Source organism: Falco cherrug, chromosome 13 (genome assembly GCF_023634085.1).
Source record: "Falco cherrug isolate bFalChe1 chromosome 13, bFalChe1.pri, whole genome shotgun sequence".
Taxonomy (NCBI): domain Eukaryota; kingdom Metazoa; phylum Chordata; class Aves; order Falconiformes; family Falconidae; genus Falco; species Falco cherrug.
This window is the reverse complement of record NC_073709.1, coordinates 32,808,489-32,829,093: the sequence shown is the minus strand read 5'-3', so window position 1 is coordinate 32,829,093 and position 20,605 is coordinate 32,808,489. Positions and strand designations below refer to the sequence as shown.

At 45.8% G+C, this 20,605-nt stretch overlaps 1 protein-coding gene across 24 annotated transcripts in view; it reads left to right on the top strand.

Moving 5' to 3' along the window:
• Positions 1-20,605, top strand: part of NRXN1 (neurexin 1) — a 730,807-nt gene that overhangs the window by 435,614 nt on the left and 274,588 nt on the right. For 3 of the 24 annotated variants that reach the window (XM_055725512.1, XM_055725510.1, XM_055725509.1), the window contains exon 1: positions 8,731-9,777. The exons of 20 other annotated variants lie outside the window; for them this stretch is intronic. In XM_055725512.1, the coding sequence (XP_055581487.1) occupies positions 9,540-9,777 (238 nt within the window). In that variant the 5' untranslated portion in view covers positions 8,731-9,539. Of the gene's footprint in view, positions 1-8,730; positions 9,778-20,605 lie in introns of those variants that run through there. One more of the 24 variants, XM_055725511.1, reaches the window with a different exon arrangement.

The window sequence follows — 20,605 nt, the reverse complement described above, 5'->3', positions numbered from 1 at the left end:
TTTCATACTGTTTCTGGCTGCTGGTGCCGAAGGATAGAAAAACTATGTTCTCATTCTCTTCTCACTGTATCTATTTTCTTATCCTGTACAAAAACTTGGCTGTTAATTCCTTGTTGAAGTAAATAAAGGGAGGGGAGAGCTTGGCTATGAAAAGATCTTTTTGTCTCAAATGGGCATTTGCAAACAGGGAAGCAAAGCAAAACTTCATGTTGGAAACTGGGAAGGGGAAAAAAAGGAAATTAAGGATTTGAACTAGTATATCAAAGCTGAAGTATATAAGATATTGCTGTTCTTTGAGATGCCAATATGGGTTTATACCTAAATTCAGCAGCGTGTTCCCAGAAGGTGCATGTTGCTAAGGAGTGTTTTTTCTTGTGTTGTGATCTTGTACATATACCAAGAGAAAGAAAAGGACAATTAAAAACAAAAGACATAGCTGGCTGAAAATGACGGCATCTTTTTCACCTTGCTTAAAACTCATTCTTTTTTTTTTGTTAAAAGTGCCTATTGTTTTATTGCTTCTAATATGCCTTGCAAAAATGTAGTGCGTTACAGCTCAGGGCTGGAAAACACTAATGGACTGTAACTATGGAATGATAATTTAACTTCAGAAGTTACAATATTTGGTTAATGATTCCCTGACATTGTCAGGACAGGTCACAGAATGCATTTTAAAGTAATTACAAGTTAGCAGCAGTGGTTTATATTTTCCCCTTAGCAACAGCAGTAGAAGTTATATTTTTCTCTTCTCCTATCAGCGGTGACTCCTGTTTCTTTTTTTAATCTGATTTATTAATATTTTTTTTTCAAATCCATTTAGTCTTGCAAATCATAATCAAAGGTTATGCTGGCAAAATAGCAGTCCAAAAATAATTGTGATAGTGAGGTTTTGATACTGGGATGTAACAGAAGAGATACATGCAGGTTTTCCTTTGAGTTTTTTGCTTGTGCTAGCTATATGAGGAAAATAGTAAGACCACACCATATGCCCAATAAAAGCTTCATTAGAAAGGCATTAGTAGAGTAATCCAACTTACTCTGTGGTTTATTTTATTTAGAACATAATAAGGTAAGTTCATTAGTTTGCAGACTTAATGTTTTCTACTGTACCTCAAAGCAACCAGTAACAATTCCACTGAGATGCTGCAGATCTCACTAACACCTGTCAAGATAAACACATGGCTCTCTAGGGGAATCACCTTGGCAACGTAACTGAGGAAATCTGGAAAAAAGTAAGTCTTTCACACACACAAGAGTGTTACACAATATAAACTTGATTAATGATTTTTCACATGCCTCTGAGGTCATATATCTCTTTAAAGTGGGGAAAAAAAAAGTCAAATCAATTGCCGAAGAACAAATATTTTGGAATGTACAATACTGAATTTGAAATGTATTTTAAAGAACTTGAAGGATGTAGAATAATTATGCAATTTGAATTGAGCCTTGGAAAGGCTGTCTGAGACCAGCAATTGAGTCTCCATCCCCCTAGGGCTAATATATTAGATTACAAGGATTTTTGTAGTGGCAGTATTTGTGCCACTACATTTAAGATTATGTCAGCATTTCCATTTTAAACCGGTATGTTCAGAGGTTCATAACTCAGCTATAGAAAATTTGCTTGGCACTACAAATAAATACGGTTTCCGCACAATGGTGACCCTTTTTCGGGAGGGAAGAAAACAGAAAGAAAAAAAAAGCAAGAAAGAAAAAAGAAAGAAAGAAGCTTAAAGCTAAATAAGTATTTGGACATTTTGAAGTTATGAATGTCAGAAGTTAATGTCTTCTTGCAACTCTGCTTTTTAAATTCATTTATTTCTACAGCTGACTTGTGACACTACTGCTGTCTGGAGTCTAAAGCAATGTGTTAAACTAGGAGGGTGGATGGCATGGCATGGCATGGCATGGCATGGCATGGCAGCTGTGCCCTACCCCTGCCTTTGTCAAGACTGGTATGGGATCAATGCATTTGGGGAAGGTGGACCTCCACTCTGCAGCCTCTTCTCCACCAAGGCCAGGGAGAGGGTGAGGGTGGGCTGATGATCGTGAATCATCATGAGTGATATCTTAAGAGATCCCATCAGGAAAACCTGCTTAAAAATGCACTGCTGACTCAATTCAGGCACTCCACAACCCTAATGTAGGGTTCTCCTGGCCACCAGTGGGCTTCTAACCAAAAAAACCCAACAACCTGCCATCAACTTTGCCTCACAAGGTCTTTAAACTCAATTTCCCCATTTTAGGGCTCTTGCACTTTGAGTCTGGTCTGAGCTTGGCCTTGATGCAGCTTTTTGTATCTTCAGGTGTCATGTGCAGTAAAGAACAACAGGAGCTGCAGACAACCCACCACGCACACTTCCCCTGTTTCTGGAGGTCTTTCTCAACAAACATTTTGCATATGCTTCACGTGCTTGTACGGGTAGAAAAGATCACAACGCTGGCTTCTGCTTTGGCATCTGCCGCTGATCAAACTTCTTGATGACTAGTTTGCAATCTTTTTTCATGGAGTGGGGTGTTTTGTTGTTTTGTAGGGTTGTGGGTTTTTTTGGTTTTTTTTGGTTTTTTGTGTCCCTAGCTGGGGTATTTGCCGAAGTATTTTAAATTAGTAGCACTGAAGCTGTACTTGGGGATCTCTCTTTTCTGTAGCAATGCAGTGCCGATTCCTGCGGCAGCACTGGTAGAAATCAGAGAGACTTTTGCAGGTTCTGCAGCAGTCTAATTGCCCGTAGAATTAACTGCTCATGCAGTAGTCCAGAGAGAACGTGAGTACAGCCTGCCCTGCTCGATACAGGGCTACAAATCTTTTAAACACCTCCAGGTATATACAGGTGGATTCGGCCCTAATTCCTGTGGCTTTACATTGGAATGAAAGTGGGAATCTACGCAAAGTGTTAGCACACTTTGAGCAAAGTTAGATACACACACCAAAAAAAGAAAAAAAAAAAAAAAAAGCAAAAAAAAAAAAGCAAGAAAAATATGAAATTAAGTGGCTTTGCAGCACTGGTAGCCAGCAAAAGACAGCTCCCAGCGGAGTATGAGCCATCCTCCTCAAGGCAGGTCAAGTCAGGGCTAGCATAAGTAAGGGTAGATGGACTTGGCAAAGTGCCCTGATGACTGATGGACCAACCAAGGGCTATTTGAGAGCAAGAGGGAGCTTCCTTTCGGAGTCCAAATTTCCAAATTCACCGTTGGAAAATGTTCTTCTACCAGCCCCTTTATTCTAAATTGAAAGGATCTGGCTTACGTGCATGGTTTCAATAAAATGAAACGAAATAAAAATCAGCTTGCTTTTGACAGCAAGGAATAGAAAGAGATTATTTCTGTCGTTATACACACAGAGTAAAGAAACATTTATTATGAAGATTTAAGCCTATTTGGATGGACAGATTTATGGACGGGAAGACTTAACTGTACCAGGGTTTATTTTGAACTCTACATACAGAGAGAATAGCTGCACTACAGAGAAAGCAGCCTAAGTATTTCCATTGCAAACTCCCCCCCCTTTTTTTTTTTTCATGATCACCCAAAATTTGAATTTCTGTGGATTTTATGACTGCACAAAAACTCCATCCATCATTCCTAGAATTACATTTTTTACTTTCCAAGTCTCTGAGTATTTACATGATAAAGTTTATTGACTTCCTTTCTAAAGTAAAGAGTCTCTGCCCTAAGTGATGTAGGATTAGGATGCAAAGAGGACACCGTGATACAAAGATGACAGGCCATGGATCAGTACATTGCAATTCATTGGTGTCTGAAAACAGCATTCTCTGCTGTTTCAAAGAGGAAAAATTAACACCCCCAATGTTACCAGGCATTGAAACATCTGAAAATCAGACATTTTTAGTATCGGGACATCCTGTCTATAGGGTCTTCATTTTATCAGTTTATAGCGGTAAGTGGAGACATTAGCTTGAATGTTTTCTTTGCTAAGTTGCTGCCTGTAGGATGGATAAACATAAATTCTGGCCTGCTTAACTGCAATCACAAAATGTCCACAGGCTTTTAAATGAAGTGAGATTCTATACTGAGTAGCGGAGAAAAGCTATAACAGAAAAATATAGGAAGTGTGTTAGAGTGTTCATTGAATACTGTTCCCTGCGCCACAGATACATGTTTGTGGAGGTTTGTTTTCTGTCTGAGTTTGCTGAACAACACTTGAGGGTCAGCAGTTTGAGAGTGGATATTGCAGCACCAAGTGTGGGATTTCATCTCTGGAGAACAGAGGTGACCAGAGAAGCCTTGCTGCATAAGGTGGCACTTAACCTAAAGGAGCCCTGAATTTAATTGACATCTTCTGCTAGCCTCAGGCATGGTCTGCACTTCTGTTTTGCTGGTGTTGCCAAAATTGTTCATCTTCACTGATATAGCTGTATTGACAAAATGTCAATGTAGGGAGAGATGAGTGTACCAGCAAGAAGTTTCTGATTTTATCTGAGGGAGCGATGCAAATTATACTCATGGAGGTACTTTTTTTGTTTATATAAATCTTCTTTAGGAGCATTTGGTGTTTATAGGATAATAGCATTAGAAGAAACCAGGGAAAGATTTGTTTTTACAATTACAGATATATTCTTGCTCATAAACTTAGGAACCTACTGGTAGCAACAGAGTTCACTTGGTGGAAACAACTTCATTAAAAGTTACATAAACTACCAACGTGACCTGCACAGGGTAAGTGTTAAATGGGGTTAAAAAACCATTAAATTCACCTCACTGAGCTAAGTTTCCAAAATACTAAAAACTACCTTGTGAACACTGTGGTTTATTTTCATACTTTATGTGCTATGCCTGTTATGGGATGTGTATTTGTTTATGCAAACTCTTGGTTATTGCTTTCTTTTTTACCACTTCCTTCTTTGAGTGAACCTTCACAGACTGATACCGCTGGGTTGATTGTGTTGGGAGTGCATGATTCTGTACCCTTGGGGATTAAAACCAGATTATTTCAACTTCAGCTAGTCCTCAGCTAACAAAGATTCATACTCTTCTAAGTCAGCAGGAGGTAAAAAAGCAAGAAGTTTAAATAAGAAATGTTGCTTACCATCGGTTTTCATAATGTTTACTTGCAGATGCTTTTAACTTTTACTTTTCATTACAAAGCTAAACTCTGACTGCTAGGACACCTGATTAAGCTTTTTAAATAGAATCATAGGATCGTTGAGGTTGGAAAAGACCTTTAACATGGAGTCCAACCATTAACCTAACACTGCCAAGTCCACTGCTAACCCATGTCCCTAAGCACTGCATCTAAGTGTCTTTAAATACCTTCAGGGATGGTGACTCAACCACTCCCCTGGGCAGCCTGTTCCAGGGCTTGACAACCCTTTTGGTGAAGGAATTTTTCCTGATCCCCAATCTAAAGCCCCCTTGGCACAACCTGAGGCTGTTTCCTCTTGTCCAGTCTCTTGTTACCTGGGAGAAGAGACTGACCCCCACCTGCCTACAACCTCCTTTAAAATACAACATGAAAAGACTAGAAGTATCTAACTACCAAGATTTGCTTCAAATTGGAAAGCAGTGCTTGTTGTTACCACAAAAAAAATGGAGCGAGAGAGGATTTTACTTCCTGGAATTTCCTTCTTTTGCCTGCCTGTCCCCAGATGCCTGCCACCCGCTTTCAAAAACACTCCCTTCTTCACCTTCCTTTTCACCTTTCCATTCTTTCCATTTTCAATCTTTTTATGATATGTTCTGCAAATTACTTCTCCCTGTTCCTCACCTGTGTAGTATATCACCTTTCCCCTCCCTGAAACTTGGATCGTCCCTCTCTTGTTTGTCTCCGTGGTCCAGAGTGCGAAGCCAAGGAAATGTCAAATGTTATTAAAATTAGAGCTAGTACATCCAAAAACGAGAAGCACATCACCAGATCCAGGAAGGGATGCTTACGTAGGCATCAGTCGCTCCGTTCACATTTTAACTGGGTACCTAAATAAATTCAGATGCCTAAAGAGCTTTGTGGAGACTGGCCTTTGTGTCCCCAACTCTTGGTGTGGATGCGCAGCAGCAAAATAATCCATTAATTTAACAGTCCCTAAGTAGTGTTTAACATCATAACATAACACCTAAAAATGACCCATTATAATCTATCTGATGCAAAAAACTTCTCTAAGTAGTCTCCAAACAGATTTAAACTAGAAAGTTTAGTGGCAGTTATGTGTGTGCGCTGCATAAATAGTACACATTTAATAAAGCTGAGCACTTAAACACCCTTTTTATCATCAGTAAAATATTAAATTAATTACCTTTGAAGTACCTAAACATTTTATTCATTTGTCCTTGGTATTTAAGCACTTTAGGCCTGCTTGACACGGTAGATGGCAGATGGAGTAAGAATTTAGAATAAGGGGCTGGAGCTACAAACATACTCAACGACAGAGAAGAACACTTACACAAAGTCCTACTGCATCCACACCGATGTGTAACTTCAACCAAAGTTGAATCAGCTGGGCTGAGGCTGGAAGGGATCTGTGGGAGCAAGGTTACACCTAGGGGGAATGCCAAGGCAGCCGTGCATCCCTGGATGCCAGCAGGGAAATTCCCAGTAAAAGGTAGCACAGCACGGCTCTCGGCTCTCGGCGGAAGCCTTGCAACAGCCAAGCAGAAGTTACGCTAGGCAGGACTTGCCAACCGAAACAGGAGCTGAACAAACACGCAGCCAACCGTACCCTTACGGGGTCGGCAATGCCGGCTTCCTCTTTCAGAGAAGTGCTAGCAATTCGGGGATACTCATCTGTAGGATGTCTAGAATCGTTAAGAACAGTCAGTTAACCACTGTGTGTTTCTAAAACGGCAGCAACATGTGAACAGTTTACCGAAACCCCAGTTCTAGTGACTGATGGAACTATTATGTTTCCTGAGTCAGATTGAGAGAAATCTACTGGTATTTATGGAAAATTTTTTTCCAACGCGTATTACTTGCATGAACAGGAAATATACATCAGGGGCTTTGATTTTAGGAGAGCTGGTGAATCCAGGTTGGTGTTTATGATTTTTTTTGTTTGCCCTTCTTTCCTTAACTCTGAAACTTAAGAGTGTTTTATTGTATTTTATTTTTTCAAAGGCAACAGGGTGCGTCATTTGCATGTGGAAAGTTTGGAAAAATGGGGTTTCTGCCTTCTTTTACACTAAGGCTTGCGGAGTCAGGTTGGAAAAGCCACCGATTTCCCCACCAGCCGCCTGTGGCTGTGGCCAGCCGGGGGTACAGGAGAGCCCCCCCCCCCCCCATCCATTGCGGGCCCCCTGCCGTGCGTGGGTGCCCTCCCACGGAGCCAGAAGGGCTTTGGGCGCTAAGCCTGGCAGGTGGTGGTGGGGGTCTTTCTCCCCGAGTGTTTCCATCCCCGCCTACAGGCTTCCCGCAATGTACCTCGGCGGCTTTGCAAAACTTTGAGTCCGTGGCTGGGCTGCGGGGCAGTGTGTGAGGGATGCGAAACGCCCCGCAGGCGGGGCAGGGGCTCGCCCTTGCGCGGGGGGGGAGTGGGGGGTTGGGGGTGTCGGGGTCCTTACATCGCCGTGTGCAGCCCCCAGCCCCACCCGGCCGGGAAGGGCGTTTCTGCCGGCCTGGGGAGCGATCCGCCCTGTGCTGAGCAGCGCCGGGGCGAAACGCCTGCCTCCCTCCCAAGCCTTCGCAGCTGGGGGGGGTTTGCGACTCCCCCCGGTGTGAATTAGCGAGCGCCTCAGCGAACCGCAGTGGGTTTTTTTTGGGTTTTTCGTTGAAATTAACGCCAAACGTATAAAAAAGCATCCTCACACCCACCGCTCGCCCGCTCCCTTTCACGCATCCGCACCCCGCACCCATGATCTCATGTTGCTGAAGGCATGGCACTAGAGCTACGGCAGGCTGGGGGGGGCGTGGGGACACACGGGGACGGTGGAGGGGGCAGAGGAGGATGAGGAGAGCCGGGAGCGTGCGGCTCACCCCCCCTGCTGTGCCCAGGTGCGGTACTGCAGGGGCTGCGCCCCCCGCGGCCGGCTGCTGGGGGCCCCCGCCGAGGGGTGCGCTGCGTTCCCTGGGGTGTAACCCCCTCGCTTTGCAAACGTGACATCTCCCACCCGCGGGGGGGGGGGGGCTTCCCCCTGCTTTGGGTGCGCGGTGGGTCCCGCACCCCGGGGGGCGATGCGGGCGCTGGCGGCGCCGCCCTGCAGCTGGAGCGGCGGAGGGGTGGGGGGTTCAGCCCCGAAACGGGGAAACGTGGGTGGGTTTTTGTTGTTTTGGGTGGTTTTTTCTTTTTTTTTTTTTTTTTTGTTTTTCTTTTTTTTTTTCCAGCCCACTTTGCGGCCGTGGCTGCGGTGGGCAGCCGAGGTGCAGTGGCTGAGTGGTGCTGGGGAAAAAAAGCCAACCCGGTAACTCTTTGTTAGGCAGCGTGTAATTACCGGTAATCAGAGCCGATGCTCGAACAGACAGAGGGAAATGCCTGATGGGCCAAGTTTAGGCCAAATAAAAGACCCGAAATGGTTCTTTTTTAAGATGAAAGTGGGTTTTCAAGACCCTGGTCCAGCTGAGCTACGGGCAGAGGGGGAGCGCTGCCGCCCTGGGGCTGCCTGCGCGGCGCCGGGGGGGGCGGCGGGCGGGGGGGGGCGGCTCCTGCGCGGCTCTTGCGCGGCCCCTGCGCGCTGCCCGAGCCCTGCTCCGGCACTGCGCGGCTCCCCGCAGGCAGAGCGGCAGCGCGACTGTGTGGGAGCTGAACCCAGCCTCCCTCCTTCGCATAGGCTCGTCCTCTGCATTGCATCCAGGCTCCAGCGATTTGCTGCTCCGAGACTGCAGATTTGCATAGCCCTGCTCCTCGCAAGCATGGGGGTTGTGGTTTTTTTTTTTGTTGTGTTTTTTTTGGTGTGCTTTTTTTTTTCTTCTCTCCCCCCCCCTGCCCGCAGCTTCTTTCATAAGGGTGCACTATTCTCCCTGAAAACATCCTCGGGTGTTACTGTCAGTCGCCAGAGCACTGGGATTGCCGGAGCAGCCTGATCATTGTCTGGCGGGTGTGTGCGAGCGTGTGTGTGCGAGTGTGTGCGCCGGCTGGAGCTGCGCGGCGAGGGCTCACCAGTTTGGGGATGAAAGGAGGGGAGAGCAGCAGTTGGCTTTTTCTCTGCTTTCCCAGCGCCGGCTGATGGAGTGGCATCCCCTTTTTTCTTTCTTAGTAGAAATGTGGCATGATTGGCTACACTGTGGATTACTGAGGATGGGGGAATGCTTGGCACTCTCGTAGCCCTTGCAACTGTGGAGTATTGTTAATGAACACCCGCCCCGGGAAAGCCGAAACTAGCGATCGTTTGAGCGCGGGGCTTTTCCCCCTCTTTCCGAAGGCTCTGAACTGCCTGGATTCTCCGCCTCTGACTATGTCTCGGATTGTTTTGGGTAGAAGAAGACCTGGAGAGAAGGATCCCGATAAGCTTTCCCAAAGGGCAGAGATGGCTGGGCTGGTGCGGTGAGCTGCAGCCAGCGCCGTGCCCGTGTGCCAGCGCGCCCCTGCCCAAACTTTGCCTCCTCTGCCGCGGCCGCTGCTCCGCCGAGGACGCCGCGGGCCGCTCGCCGCCACCGGAGGATGGGGGGGCTCCTCAGGGGCACCCCGGAGCCGGGACCCGCCAGCAGCAGCAGCAGCACCGGGGGCCGCATGGCCCTGCTCTGGATAGTCCCGCTCACTCTCAGCGGCCTCCTTGGGGTGGCGTGGGGCGCTTCCAGTTTGGGCGCTCACCACATTCACCATTTCCATGGCAGCAGCAAGCATCATTCAGTGCCTATCGCGATCTACAGGTCACCGGCTTCCTTGCGAGGCGGACACGGTGGGTTCGGGGGCCGCTCCGGTTACCCTGCATGGGGGGGCGGGGAGGGGGAGCCGTGCCGTGCCGAGCCGAGCCGAGCCGCCCCGCAGAGGTCAGGCGGGGCTGCCGGGACCCCGCGGGCCGGGGGCTGCTGCCGCGCTCGGTGGGAGGAAGAAGAGCGCCGAGGGCGTGTGTGTGTGTTGCGGGCCCGTCCCGCCGCTCCCCTCAGGGACGAAGAGCCGAGGCGGGCGGAGGGCGCTGCTGTGCCCCCCCCGGGGCCGGTGGGCGTGGGGCGGGTGGCGGAGGGGGGTTCTCCCGCACCCCCCCCGCTCCCCATCCCGCCGGAGCCGGCTAGGGAGCCCAGCCCGGAGCCGCGGTCCCCGGGTGGCAGCTTCCCCCCCGCCCCGTACCCCCCGGCCCCAGGGCGGTGGGTGCTGTGGCCCCGCACCGGGCGGCAGGGCAGGGCCGGGCGCCCAGGGGCCCCAGCGCGGGGCGGGGGGCGCCGCGGTGCTGCCCCAGTCGCTGGCGGTGGCCGCGCCGCTCCCGATCCATCACCCTGGGGGAGCGGGTGAACCGAGGCGAGATCAGCTCCTTGTGCGGGGGGCCGGGGCGGGAGGCAGTGCTTAGGCACCGCGAGGGGGGGGGGGGGGGGGGGGGCAGGGGGGCGGAGGGGGGCGATGCCCAGCGTGGCGGTCAGGAGGGGGACGGAAAGAAAATTCGTTTCGGGTGCGGATAGATTTTGCTTAAATATTACAGTGCTCCGGGACTTAGTTTGTGAAGTGAGGAAGGTGCAGCAGTGCCCAGCCAGCAGCCCCTGGGACCCACTTCCCTGCCTTTCCCCGTGCACACCTAGGTGAACCCCCACATAAATACATGCAAAAGAGACACGCATATGCTCAGCCTTCCAAAAGCCATAAAAGAAGGCGAAACACCGGGCTGTGTTTTAAGGATTTAAAGCCTGCCTTTGTCTCCGAGGGAGGGAAAAAAAAAAAAAAGATAAAGAAAAACCCTTGTTGGCTTCTGATTAGATTATACAGCTTCATTCTTCTTCATTTTCTCATCTTGCCTTGCTTCATTTGCACGATCATGCGATGTCATTTACAAGCTTTGCAAAGTAAAAAACAGGTCTTGCACTTAACCTTTGCAGCTCTGTGCAAGATGACCTAGTTGCAGGCACCAGGTAGTTAGGATTTCTTGGATTATTATTTTTCCCCCCCCAGTGATTAGTAATGCCAGCATTAGCGGATACGAGTATTGTTTACCTGAAAATTCCCACTATGTGCTAAATACCCTTTAATACTCAACTGCTAGAAAAGGCAGAGTGCACAGAAATGGCTTTCTTAAGCATTTTGTTATAAAAAAAAAAAGTTAGATGTCTGGTCTAATTAAAAAAAAAAAAAGAGAGAGACAGAGACTGAGAAATTCAGGCCACCACTCTTCTGTGTAGTGCAGAGGCAGTGCGAGATAGAATGCTGCATTTTCTGTACTGTGTGTGCTTACAGGGGAAAATTAAAGAAGTATGTGTGTGCACATATATACATGTATGTTTCTTATTCTTTATATTCCTCCCCACGTGAGAATATCTTTTAGAGGTTTGCTACTAATTGGAGGGAAAGCTGAAAGAATGAGGGGAAAAGAACCATGATTGTAGAGGTACCAGCTACAATTCTTTAGAATGCATTTTAAAATCACACCTTAAAAGATTACCTTGGCCCCAATCAAAGGGCGATGGTGTAAAAAGGGAGCTTTCTCAGGAGAAACGGGTCTTGCTAAAGAAAATGAAAGATGAAGTGGTAGAACTGCCTCTTAAGGACTTCATAGGGAAGCCCAGGAGCCTCTCCAGAAGTTAAGTAGCTGATTTTACAAAATGAAGGATGTTACGTGACAGAAGGAGACATTTCAGAATGTTTACTTGATAGCTCTAACCGTCTTTGCTTTACTGTGTTTATCAGAAATTTTACTATCTGGTGGTGTTTTAAAACAGCTAATTCCTTTCATTATGAGTCCTTCAGAGAGGTGTTCCTGTTTGCTTCCACAAGCCTGGCAGGAGCATTTCTCTTTCTGGCTGCGCAGGGTTGGCCACAGCTCCTCTGGAGCCCGTCACTGCATTGCTAAGCGTGGTCGGGGGGAACTGGGTGAGGGGTGAGGGGGTGCTTGCGCCTACCCTGGCATCAGAGCACCCTTCATCCATGCCCCCAGCCCCGCGGGGAGAGGGAGGATTCACTGCTCAGGCTCATCTCCTTCAGCGTTAGCTCCATTCAGTTTTGCAGTTATTCTGTTCTAGTCTAATACAACTGGACGTAAACATTGGAGTCTTTAGGGTGACCTCATATCTGCTTTTTTGTCACTTTGTCAGCTTTTTGTAGCACCATACCTGCTAATAGTCGAGAAGAGCTTTTGGGGTAGGTCAGTTAGTCAATCCCCAATGAAGGCGCTGCTCTCTGATGTGGTGAATCAAAAGTGTCACAGGAAGGAGAAACGGTCACTTTGCCCAGGCATTCAATAAATGTCACCACAGTCCTCAGACACCCACACCTCCTCCTCTACCCCTGGCACCGGGTAGCCCTGCCACCCCCATCCTTGCGGCAAACACGTTGATTTTTTAAATGATTTCAGTTTTCCTTGAGACAACCCAGTTCCAGCTAATAGTATAAGCAAAGCCAAAAAGCCCAGCATGGTTGGATTTTTTTTCCACTTCTTTTGAAAAACCAAACCACGCTCTTGCTGCTAACACTCCCGTTGGGTAATTTTGCTGGGATTTTTCTCAATGGTATGATCTCATGTGATTTTAGCGGACAGTGTTGTGCCTCGCAGAGACACAAACACAATTCCAACCAAGCAGTTTGCTCACCCTATTAAACAAGAAGTAGTTCAGCATGTGGTTTTTGAAGATACTAAACCTAAAAGTTAAACATCTCTCAAGCTTGACCAAATGATGTTTTGGCTTTGCTTTCTGATTAAACTCAGGAAGGTGAAAGATGGTTGAAAGAATTGAAAGTTTAGCCATGGGAAGGAATAAGAAAATAATTCTCTGGATAGTCACATCAGCAGCTATGTGATCAGGAGAAGTACATCAGGAGAAGTACAGAGGAGCAAGAGAGAGACTAATGTTTGCCAGCAGCAGTCCCAGGCTGCTCAGCGCTTGCCAGGGGTCTCTGCGTCACGTGGGTTGTTTGGTGATTCATGTTCATATCTCCTTGCTCCGTTTAAGAAGGCGGCTATTGCTTTTGTTATAGCTGTATCTACCAGGCAATCTTTGTTGGTTTTTTTTTTTGAGTATTGAGTAGCTCATACTGCAGTGCCTCTAGTTTGCAAAAACATGGACTGTCCGTGGCCAAGCCCACATAAAAGGAAAAAGATTGCAACTTTCTCTGTAACTTTAAATGAAGAAAGGCAGTTTCTTTAAGAATCCAGGAACACAACGGATCACGTGAGAAGTGTCAATTACACGTCGAAGAAGTAAAAAGTTAAAGGTGTAGCCACATGGCTGGCTGTCACCATCCTTATTCATCCCTTCCTTCCTGCAGACACCTCTTTGCTCTCTACTGGGCTGGGCCTTTTACGGCCCCCAGCCTGTGTGTCCATTTCTTCCAGCAATGATCTTCTTTCTGTCCTCTCAGGATCTTGTTCAGGCTGCTTTCTGATAAATATATTTTGATTCTAGGGTTTTTAAACTGGCAGAATAAGAGCCAGGAGGTGACTAATGACATTTGCATCTCGATATGGGCATATGCTTGGGAAGAGAAGGCAGGAATGGGGAGGGAATAGGACTGATGTGCTCACAGGCGGCATGGAAGAGGCTGGGCAGTACACGTGTGGGTTGAGCTTTTAAGGACCTGGGTTAGGATGGTGCTGGAGGGGGTTTGGCTTGACGAGGCTTGTGACCAAGGTATAGGCTGATGGTTTCGGGGGAGCAGGGGCAGCCTGGAGTAGAGGGAATAGGGTGTTGGGAGCCGTTACTGAGAGATTGGTAGTTATGGGTGGGGAAGTGCTAGGGAGCTTTGGGGTGGGATGGTAGAGGGGCTGAAGAGGTTGAGCAGAGGGGTGAAAAAGTGCATCAACAGCAAAGTTCTTGAGCAGGAAGAGGATGTTTGTGGAAAATGAGAGCTTTGAGAAGAGAAGTTGGCACGCCTTGGGGGTGAGAGCCGAGGCTGAGTGCCGGGATGGTGTGTGTTACTGCAGCACGTGCCCCCCTCCGGTCTTTTCTATCCTGAACATGACGTGGCAGCAGGGATGTGGGTACTGAGCTCTCGCTTCTGAGCTGGGCCAGCTGCTTCCAGCCGCTGCATCCCCACCGCTGCCGAAGTCTGTGTGCGCTGGATTCATCCATGTTATTTCCATTTAGAGAGACTTCTCTAGCAGAATGACCAGCTCGCTGTTCCTGGCACCCCAGCCCATGCTGGGGAAGGTGCCTGTTGAACTCCACAGGAGCTTTCGTTAAGGAAGAATAGCAGGGCTGGAACTGCAGCGCTGCAGCGAAGTCATTTATACCCCCATCGTGAAAAATATGACCAAAACAACTTTGAAAGATGTGCATATGATCTATAGATGGCATTTTTTCTTTGCAAGAAAACTGCAGGGAAAGGCTTATTAGTGATAGGTAAAGATAATTTTATGACCTTGCACTTTTTTTTGTTTTAAATCTACTGGAATTGCTATTTCTGCATATAATGATAATAAACCAAATATTTGTAGGGGTTAGGGTAAATGAAATTACATTTTCTGGTTAGAATGTGCTTATTATGTTGCAGAAAAGGGTTATATTTTGATTAAAACACTAAATGTAAATGTTTCCAGATGTTCAAGCATTGTTATTCAATGCGATATTAGAGGTAGAAGTAAAAAGTCTCATCTTTGTGTTATAATTGCGTTTTTTTAGAGAGAGATGTTTTAAAATGTTTTTCAAAACTGTTCCTATGTCACAATCTTTTTTTATGCCTCCTTTTCATTGACGGATTTTCAAATACTTACTAGTCCTCCTGCTCTGAGTGCTTCTCAAACATAACTGAGGCATTTTCATGTTGTAAGACTGTAAAGCATAGCAGCTTTCTCCACATCTTTAAATTATATGAATTTTATATCCCCTTTCAAAATTTCCAATATGCTCCATCAGTTATTATCCCCATCGGCTGCCAAAGTATTAACATCAGTTGGAATAAAATGAATAACAAAGCAATTTCAGTCAGCATAGTGGTTAATTGGCTGTGCAGTTAGATATGCATATTGGGAAGTGTGGTTTCTATATTATTATTTCTGTCAATACGGCTTGTCAGAGAGGCATACAGTCTTCAGCAGCACTGTGGACAGTCTGGAGCACTGTAATCAAAAGTGGAATGTTGCTCATGGATTTCGGATAAGCATCTTTATACAAGCCCTACTGCCTTAGTACATGCACAGCTATTGATTGACTGGGGTGCCTTTACAAGAGCTAAACAAATAACAACACTTTGTTGTCACTTATCAGCAATACCACTTTTGCCTCAGCCTGCGGTAACCATGTTTTTCTGGGTTTAAAGCATCTTTTATTGTCTTTTAATCAAACACTGTTTGAAATAAGTTATCAGAAGAAATTAATTTAGCATTCAATACAGCGTACTTCCTGCTGTTTCTAATTTTCAAAGATGGATTTTTTCTGATAGCAAGAAGTTGACTTGGCTTTAAGGGAAATTTCTTTCTGTCTCTTTGTTTTAGTCCAGGGGAGCACTCTGCAGACAAAACTCTGGCATACAACTGCCGTGCCCGGTGTGAGCAAGCACAGGGAATTCTACAGCCCTAATATTTTCTCAGCTTTCTCACACAGGTGGCCATTACCGTGGTTAACCTTGGGATGATATGCTTGATGATTATGTTTTTGATGGATCACGTAGTGTAGTGCACCGAAGTTAATCTTTTATCTTCTCCTTGGTCAAAACTTGCAAAAGTTCTTAACCTTTCTGAGTAATCAAGATGACATGACTGACCTCTTCCTTGGCTTTGCCCAGTATCGGTTAATTCACCTCTTTGTTACTCAGTTTGATGTCCTCAGGTCTGCCACAGTATCTGACAAATTTTTGGAGGCTAACAACTTCCTTTCTGGTGTGTAAATACAGTGTAGGCAGAGCTGATACATCTTGCTGTGATAGTGAGTTGACTTGTGAACGGAGCTGTGATTATTAGTAGAATGGAACGGTCTGATTTGATGGAAGTGTATTATAAAGTATAACGCTGTTCTGTAAAGTTATAATAACAAACATAAAGAAAAGAGGCTGTGTACTCATCATTTAGATATTTTTTTCTTTCTGAATCACAACACGGATGTCTGGAACCGATTTCCCCCCCTCTTTCTCATGACTTTATATACATTTGTGCACAAGCATGTGCGTGCACACGCGTGCATATCACAGATGTTTCCTCATAATGGTCCATAGTGTTAAGCTGAAAAGGAGAGCATTTCTCTGAGTTGAAAAATGTTGAAAAATATTCAGTGACAATATTGATTTAAACACAGGTGTAATTGGTCAGAACAACATAAATGATTGTACCCTTCCCCCCTTAGCTGACAGAAAAAATGAGCCAGTGAAATAAGTGGGAAAGGAGGTGGGGGGGAGAAGAAGTGCTGCTGGATATTGTGCCGTACAGCTGGGATAAGGTGGTGGGGAGGATGCCGTGCTCAGTCGCAATCGCCATCTCTGGCCTGTGATTACTGAATCATCGCAGAAAACTGTAGCCATTGGTTCTGAATTTCTGTAAGCGCTAAACTGGTCAAATCCATCAAAATAGCCCAGATTAAGGGGTGTGACTGGCTCAGGTGCTGTAATTAGAATAAGAGTCAAAAAGCTTTACCATTTCTGGGGCTTGGTTGAAAATGTACACATGGAATAGCTCCACGGTATCCGTGATCCCGAATCTCAGCAGGGCAGACAAGGCTGAAGCTACAGCAGGGTTTACCCGAAGGCGAGGTGTGTGCACCTCATGCTGCGTGGATGGGTGCACAATGGGATGTACATCGTCTGTTGATTTTGTTCCGTGTATTTGAACTGTAAAGGGCACAGTAACGAGTCTTCCTTTTAAATACATGGATAGGTGTTTCCTGAAGAGCTGGCTGCTGCTGAAGCATGAGCAGGCGGAGGGCTCAGCCATAAAAGATTTGCTCAGGTTGTTCTGCAGGGCGCATCTAGCAGGGGATGCGCTCAGACACCTCCTCAGAAATGACACAAGTGTTAACTCTTTCTTTAGCTCTCTCTACTGCAGCTGTATCTGCAAGGAAATGCAACATGCTTCCAAAGCAAACTGACTGCTTTCCAAATATGTTCTTTTATCCCTGCATATCTGCATCTGAGTTAGGGCTTCTCTAATTTACTTCATTAATTCAGCTCATCTGCAACTGTAAAATAAAGAAGAGCAGGGAATGGACTAGACTTGGAGATACTTCAAAAAACTCTGAGAAACTTTCTCTACCTTGAAGAGGAGCCAGATGTAGTCTTAATCCGTGTTTGCATTGCTGAATCACTGGAGTCGGTCAACTTTCTCCATGACGGCAGCTCTAGCGGGATGTAGGTGGAAAGGAGATGGGGAGAAATGGCTGTGGGCTTGGCTCCTCCTCACAGACCAGTGGAGAGGAGGAGATGTGAAGGAGTTGGGGGCTAAAGAAGACATCGTTTCTGATCGTTGGTCTGGGCCTGATTTGTTCTTCCTGAGGTCAAGCACCAAATTTCCCCTGTGTGACCTAGTCTGTTGGGCTTGTCAGCTGCGATGCCTCTCATGCACGCAGCGCTTCTGGTGTGCTCCCCCTCCACCAAAAGTGCCTTTTGCACTGCGAATGAAGTATTGCAAAAAAAATAATGCAAGCACATGTATTTTTAAAATAGAATTGATGCAGTTAGTGGATGTGTTCACTTTATTTCACATGACAAGAAATATGAGGGAGCTTTCAGCAACAATAATGAATTGCCATATTTATGGAAAACCTATCAGCCTGAATTGAATTGTGCTGTTATTTTGGGTTTGGACGTTCAGTGCCCACAGAGAGGGGCTTAGGAGCTGTGACAAAGCAACAGATGTGAGATTAGTTCCTTTGGCTGTGCCTAAATGGACGCGTCCTAAAATCCTGGTGTTCCAGTTGGTCAGAACATGCTGTGGCTCCCGTCCATGTGCATCCTTGCACCCATGCTCTTCTCGGGCTGGTTTGTGTTTGCAATTTGCCTTGCTTTTACTTTAAATCTGCCCAGGGCATGCACCCCAACCCTGGTGTTCAGAACAGCTCTCAAATACTGCTGTTGATTACTCTTAAAAAAAAATTGAAAAAAAATATTCTGCAAATGTTCATCATCCTAAATAATCTGTTCTATCAAATGAGGTTAAAGAAAACATTGTATGGGCAAGGGAATGCGTGGTAGAAGTCTACCATTATTTCATTGCTTGGAAGTTTTTCCAAGCAATTCTTTATTGCTTGGAAATTCTACTTAAGTTGCAGGAGTATGACTGCTCACTTTATGTCCCATCAACTAGAAGACTTTATTTTTCAAGTACTGCAGTTAAGAAACATGTAGCATGGTTTTGCTAGAGATTGTTGGCTAGAGTGTGTTATGTATGAGGGTATGTAGGCAAAATGTTCATTTCAATTGCGCTGACTTTAATAGAAAACCAGTCATTCACTGAGATTGAAGCCAGAACAATTTTTGTAATGATAAATTTTAACTTTTTGTAGAAATCTTCTCACATTAGCTCATAAAGCTTGCTTCTCATCACTCAGCACAATTTGACAGCTTTAGCTGTTGTCTGACATGAATATAGTAAAATCCACTCTATAGCGTTTAGAGGGAGAAGTTGTTGAAGAAAGAATAGTAACAACATTATTTTGTAGCAGCAACAGCAAAAACAAACACTGTAAAGTGAGATGTTTGAATATCTTACTATGCAAGGCATCACAAACTGTCCTTAAGCAGGCAGACAAGAGGAGCTGTTGGTCTGTTAGGAGTAGTGGCCTGTAAATGTCTAATCAAGAGACTTCAATTTCACTTTGTAACTGACAGCGATTTCAGGGGTTGTCCGATTATCTGAATGAAAATGCAATTTCTCCCTAAGTGCAGGAGCTTAGTTTCAAAGAGCCTGAGGTCAGCAAAGGTAAATGATTAAAGGGGGCAAAAAAACATGAGACAACTGCTAGATGTCTATCGAGGCAGTGACTTTAGATATGGCAGTTTATTAACGCTGATACAAATTGCAAGTGACTCAAGTGAGGACTCCTCCGGTCCTGTCTATTCGTGGCACTTGCAGGGTAAAATTCGCCTGTTGGGGAGCTTATGCCTTGGGCGTTGGGAAGGTGGGTTTCACTGCAGTCTGGGTACCTCACATGGCTTTTGCTGACACTTGGACTAGGGACAAATGTCACTGTTTCAGTACGGGGTCTGTGCTGGAGACGTGAGGAAGGCTCATCCTAAGCTGGTTGTAGCAAGCAAGTGGTGTGAGTAAATAAGTATGTCAGGATTTTGCAAATATTTTCTGATTATTTCAGGGCATTGACTTGATCTCTGCTGGCTTGGTCGGTCTCCTCTTTTTACCCCCTTTTTCCAAGTGCAATTATTTGAATTGGAAGAAAAAAACTAAAAACAAAAAAAGGAAATAAATGATATGTCATCTAGGAGTAAATTTACATATGCATGCAGTGTGTGGTGGTACTTTTGTCTTCTGTAGGGGTCAGTTAATTGCCAAAGTATAGTTTGGAAGAAAGGAAGATCAGGGGGTGGAGAGGAGCAGTCATTATTGCTAGATGATACTTAGCATAACCGAGTTCAGCATTGCTACCTTTCTGTCCTGTCAAAGTGGCATACATACATTAACCCTCGTCCTGCCTACGCACTGCGATCTCTCTGGCACTACAGCGAGTGTGGGCAATAGGCTTGTCCGGAAGGGTTATTCCTGGTTCAGGGAGAGGAGCTGAGGCATGGTAAATCAGCTTCTCATTTGTATTCCCTCTTGAATGATTTAAAGAAATCACGCAGTGGTCAGATTGGCCATCTGAAAATTCCCTCGGCGCCTCTTGTGCGCTTGCTGGTGATACAGGAGACGGATCTGGGGCATGGCCAGAGTGTGTAACACTCTGTTGTCAATTGGCGTAGCTGAAAGCAGATTCCACGCTGGTTTAGCATATGCCATGCCTCAGTCATCCCTCTGTAAGCAATTCTTTGGGTAGTGCTTCTCCCACAGTTGTGTGTTAAATAAAAAAGTAAGCGCAGCAGAGGTTCAGGATTATTCTGTTCAGCCTTTGCTTGTGCTTAGTGAGTAGGCATCCAGCTCATGTCAGGAGTACCCATCCTTACCTCCCTGCATGTGACAAGCATCTAACCATGAGTCACAGGGCAGCCTGGAATGGGAAAAGGAATTAAAGAAAGACTGGCCGAGTTCCGTATTGTTGTTTCATTCTGGTTTATTGTGCTCATGCTAAGACCCAGGACCATTACAGCAATGTGCTATACTGAGCAAACAGGACCATTACAGCAATGTGCTATACTGAGCAAACAGGACCATTACAGCAATGTGCTATACTGAGCAAACAGGACCATTACAGCATTGTGCTATACTGAGCAAACAGGACCATTACAGCAATGTGCTATACTGAGCAAACAGCATCCTTCCTCCCCTCAGTGGTTATGTCATACCATGGGATTAATGGAACCGGTTTGTGGAAAAAAGAAAAAAGGGTGATGCAAAGAAATGGGGGAGGGAAAGAAGAAAAGGAAAATGGGTCGAGCAGGCAGAGAATGCCTTTGTTTAACTAAACCAAATATTTTCTCCCTGTGAAAATGTGTGGTGTTTTTTTTTTTTTTTTTCTTAACGGGGAGTATTTTCTCAGGTTTTTGGTTTAATTTTT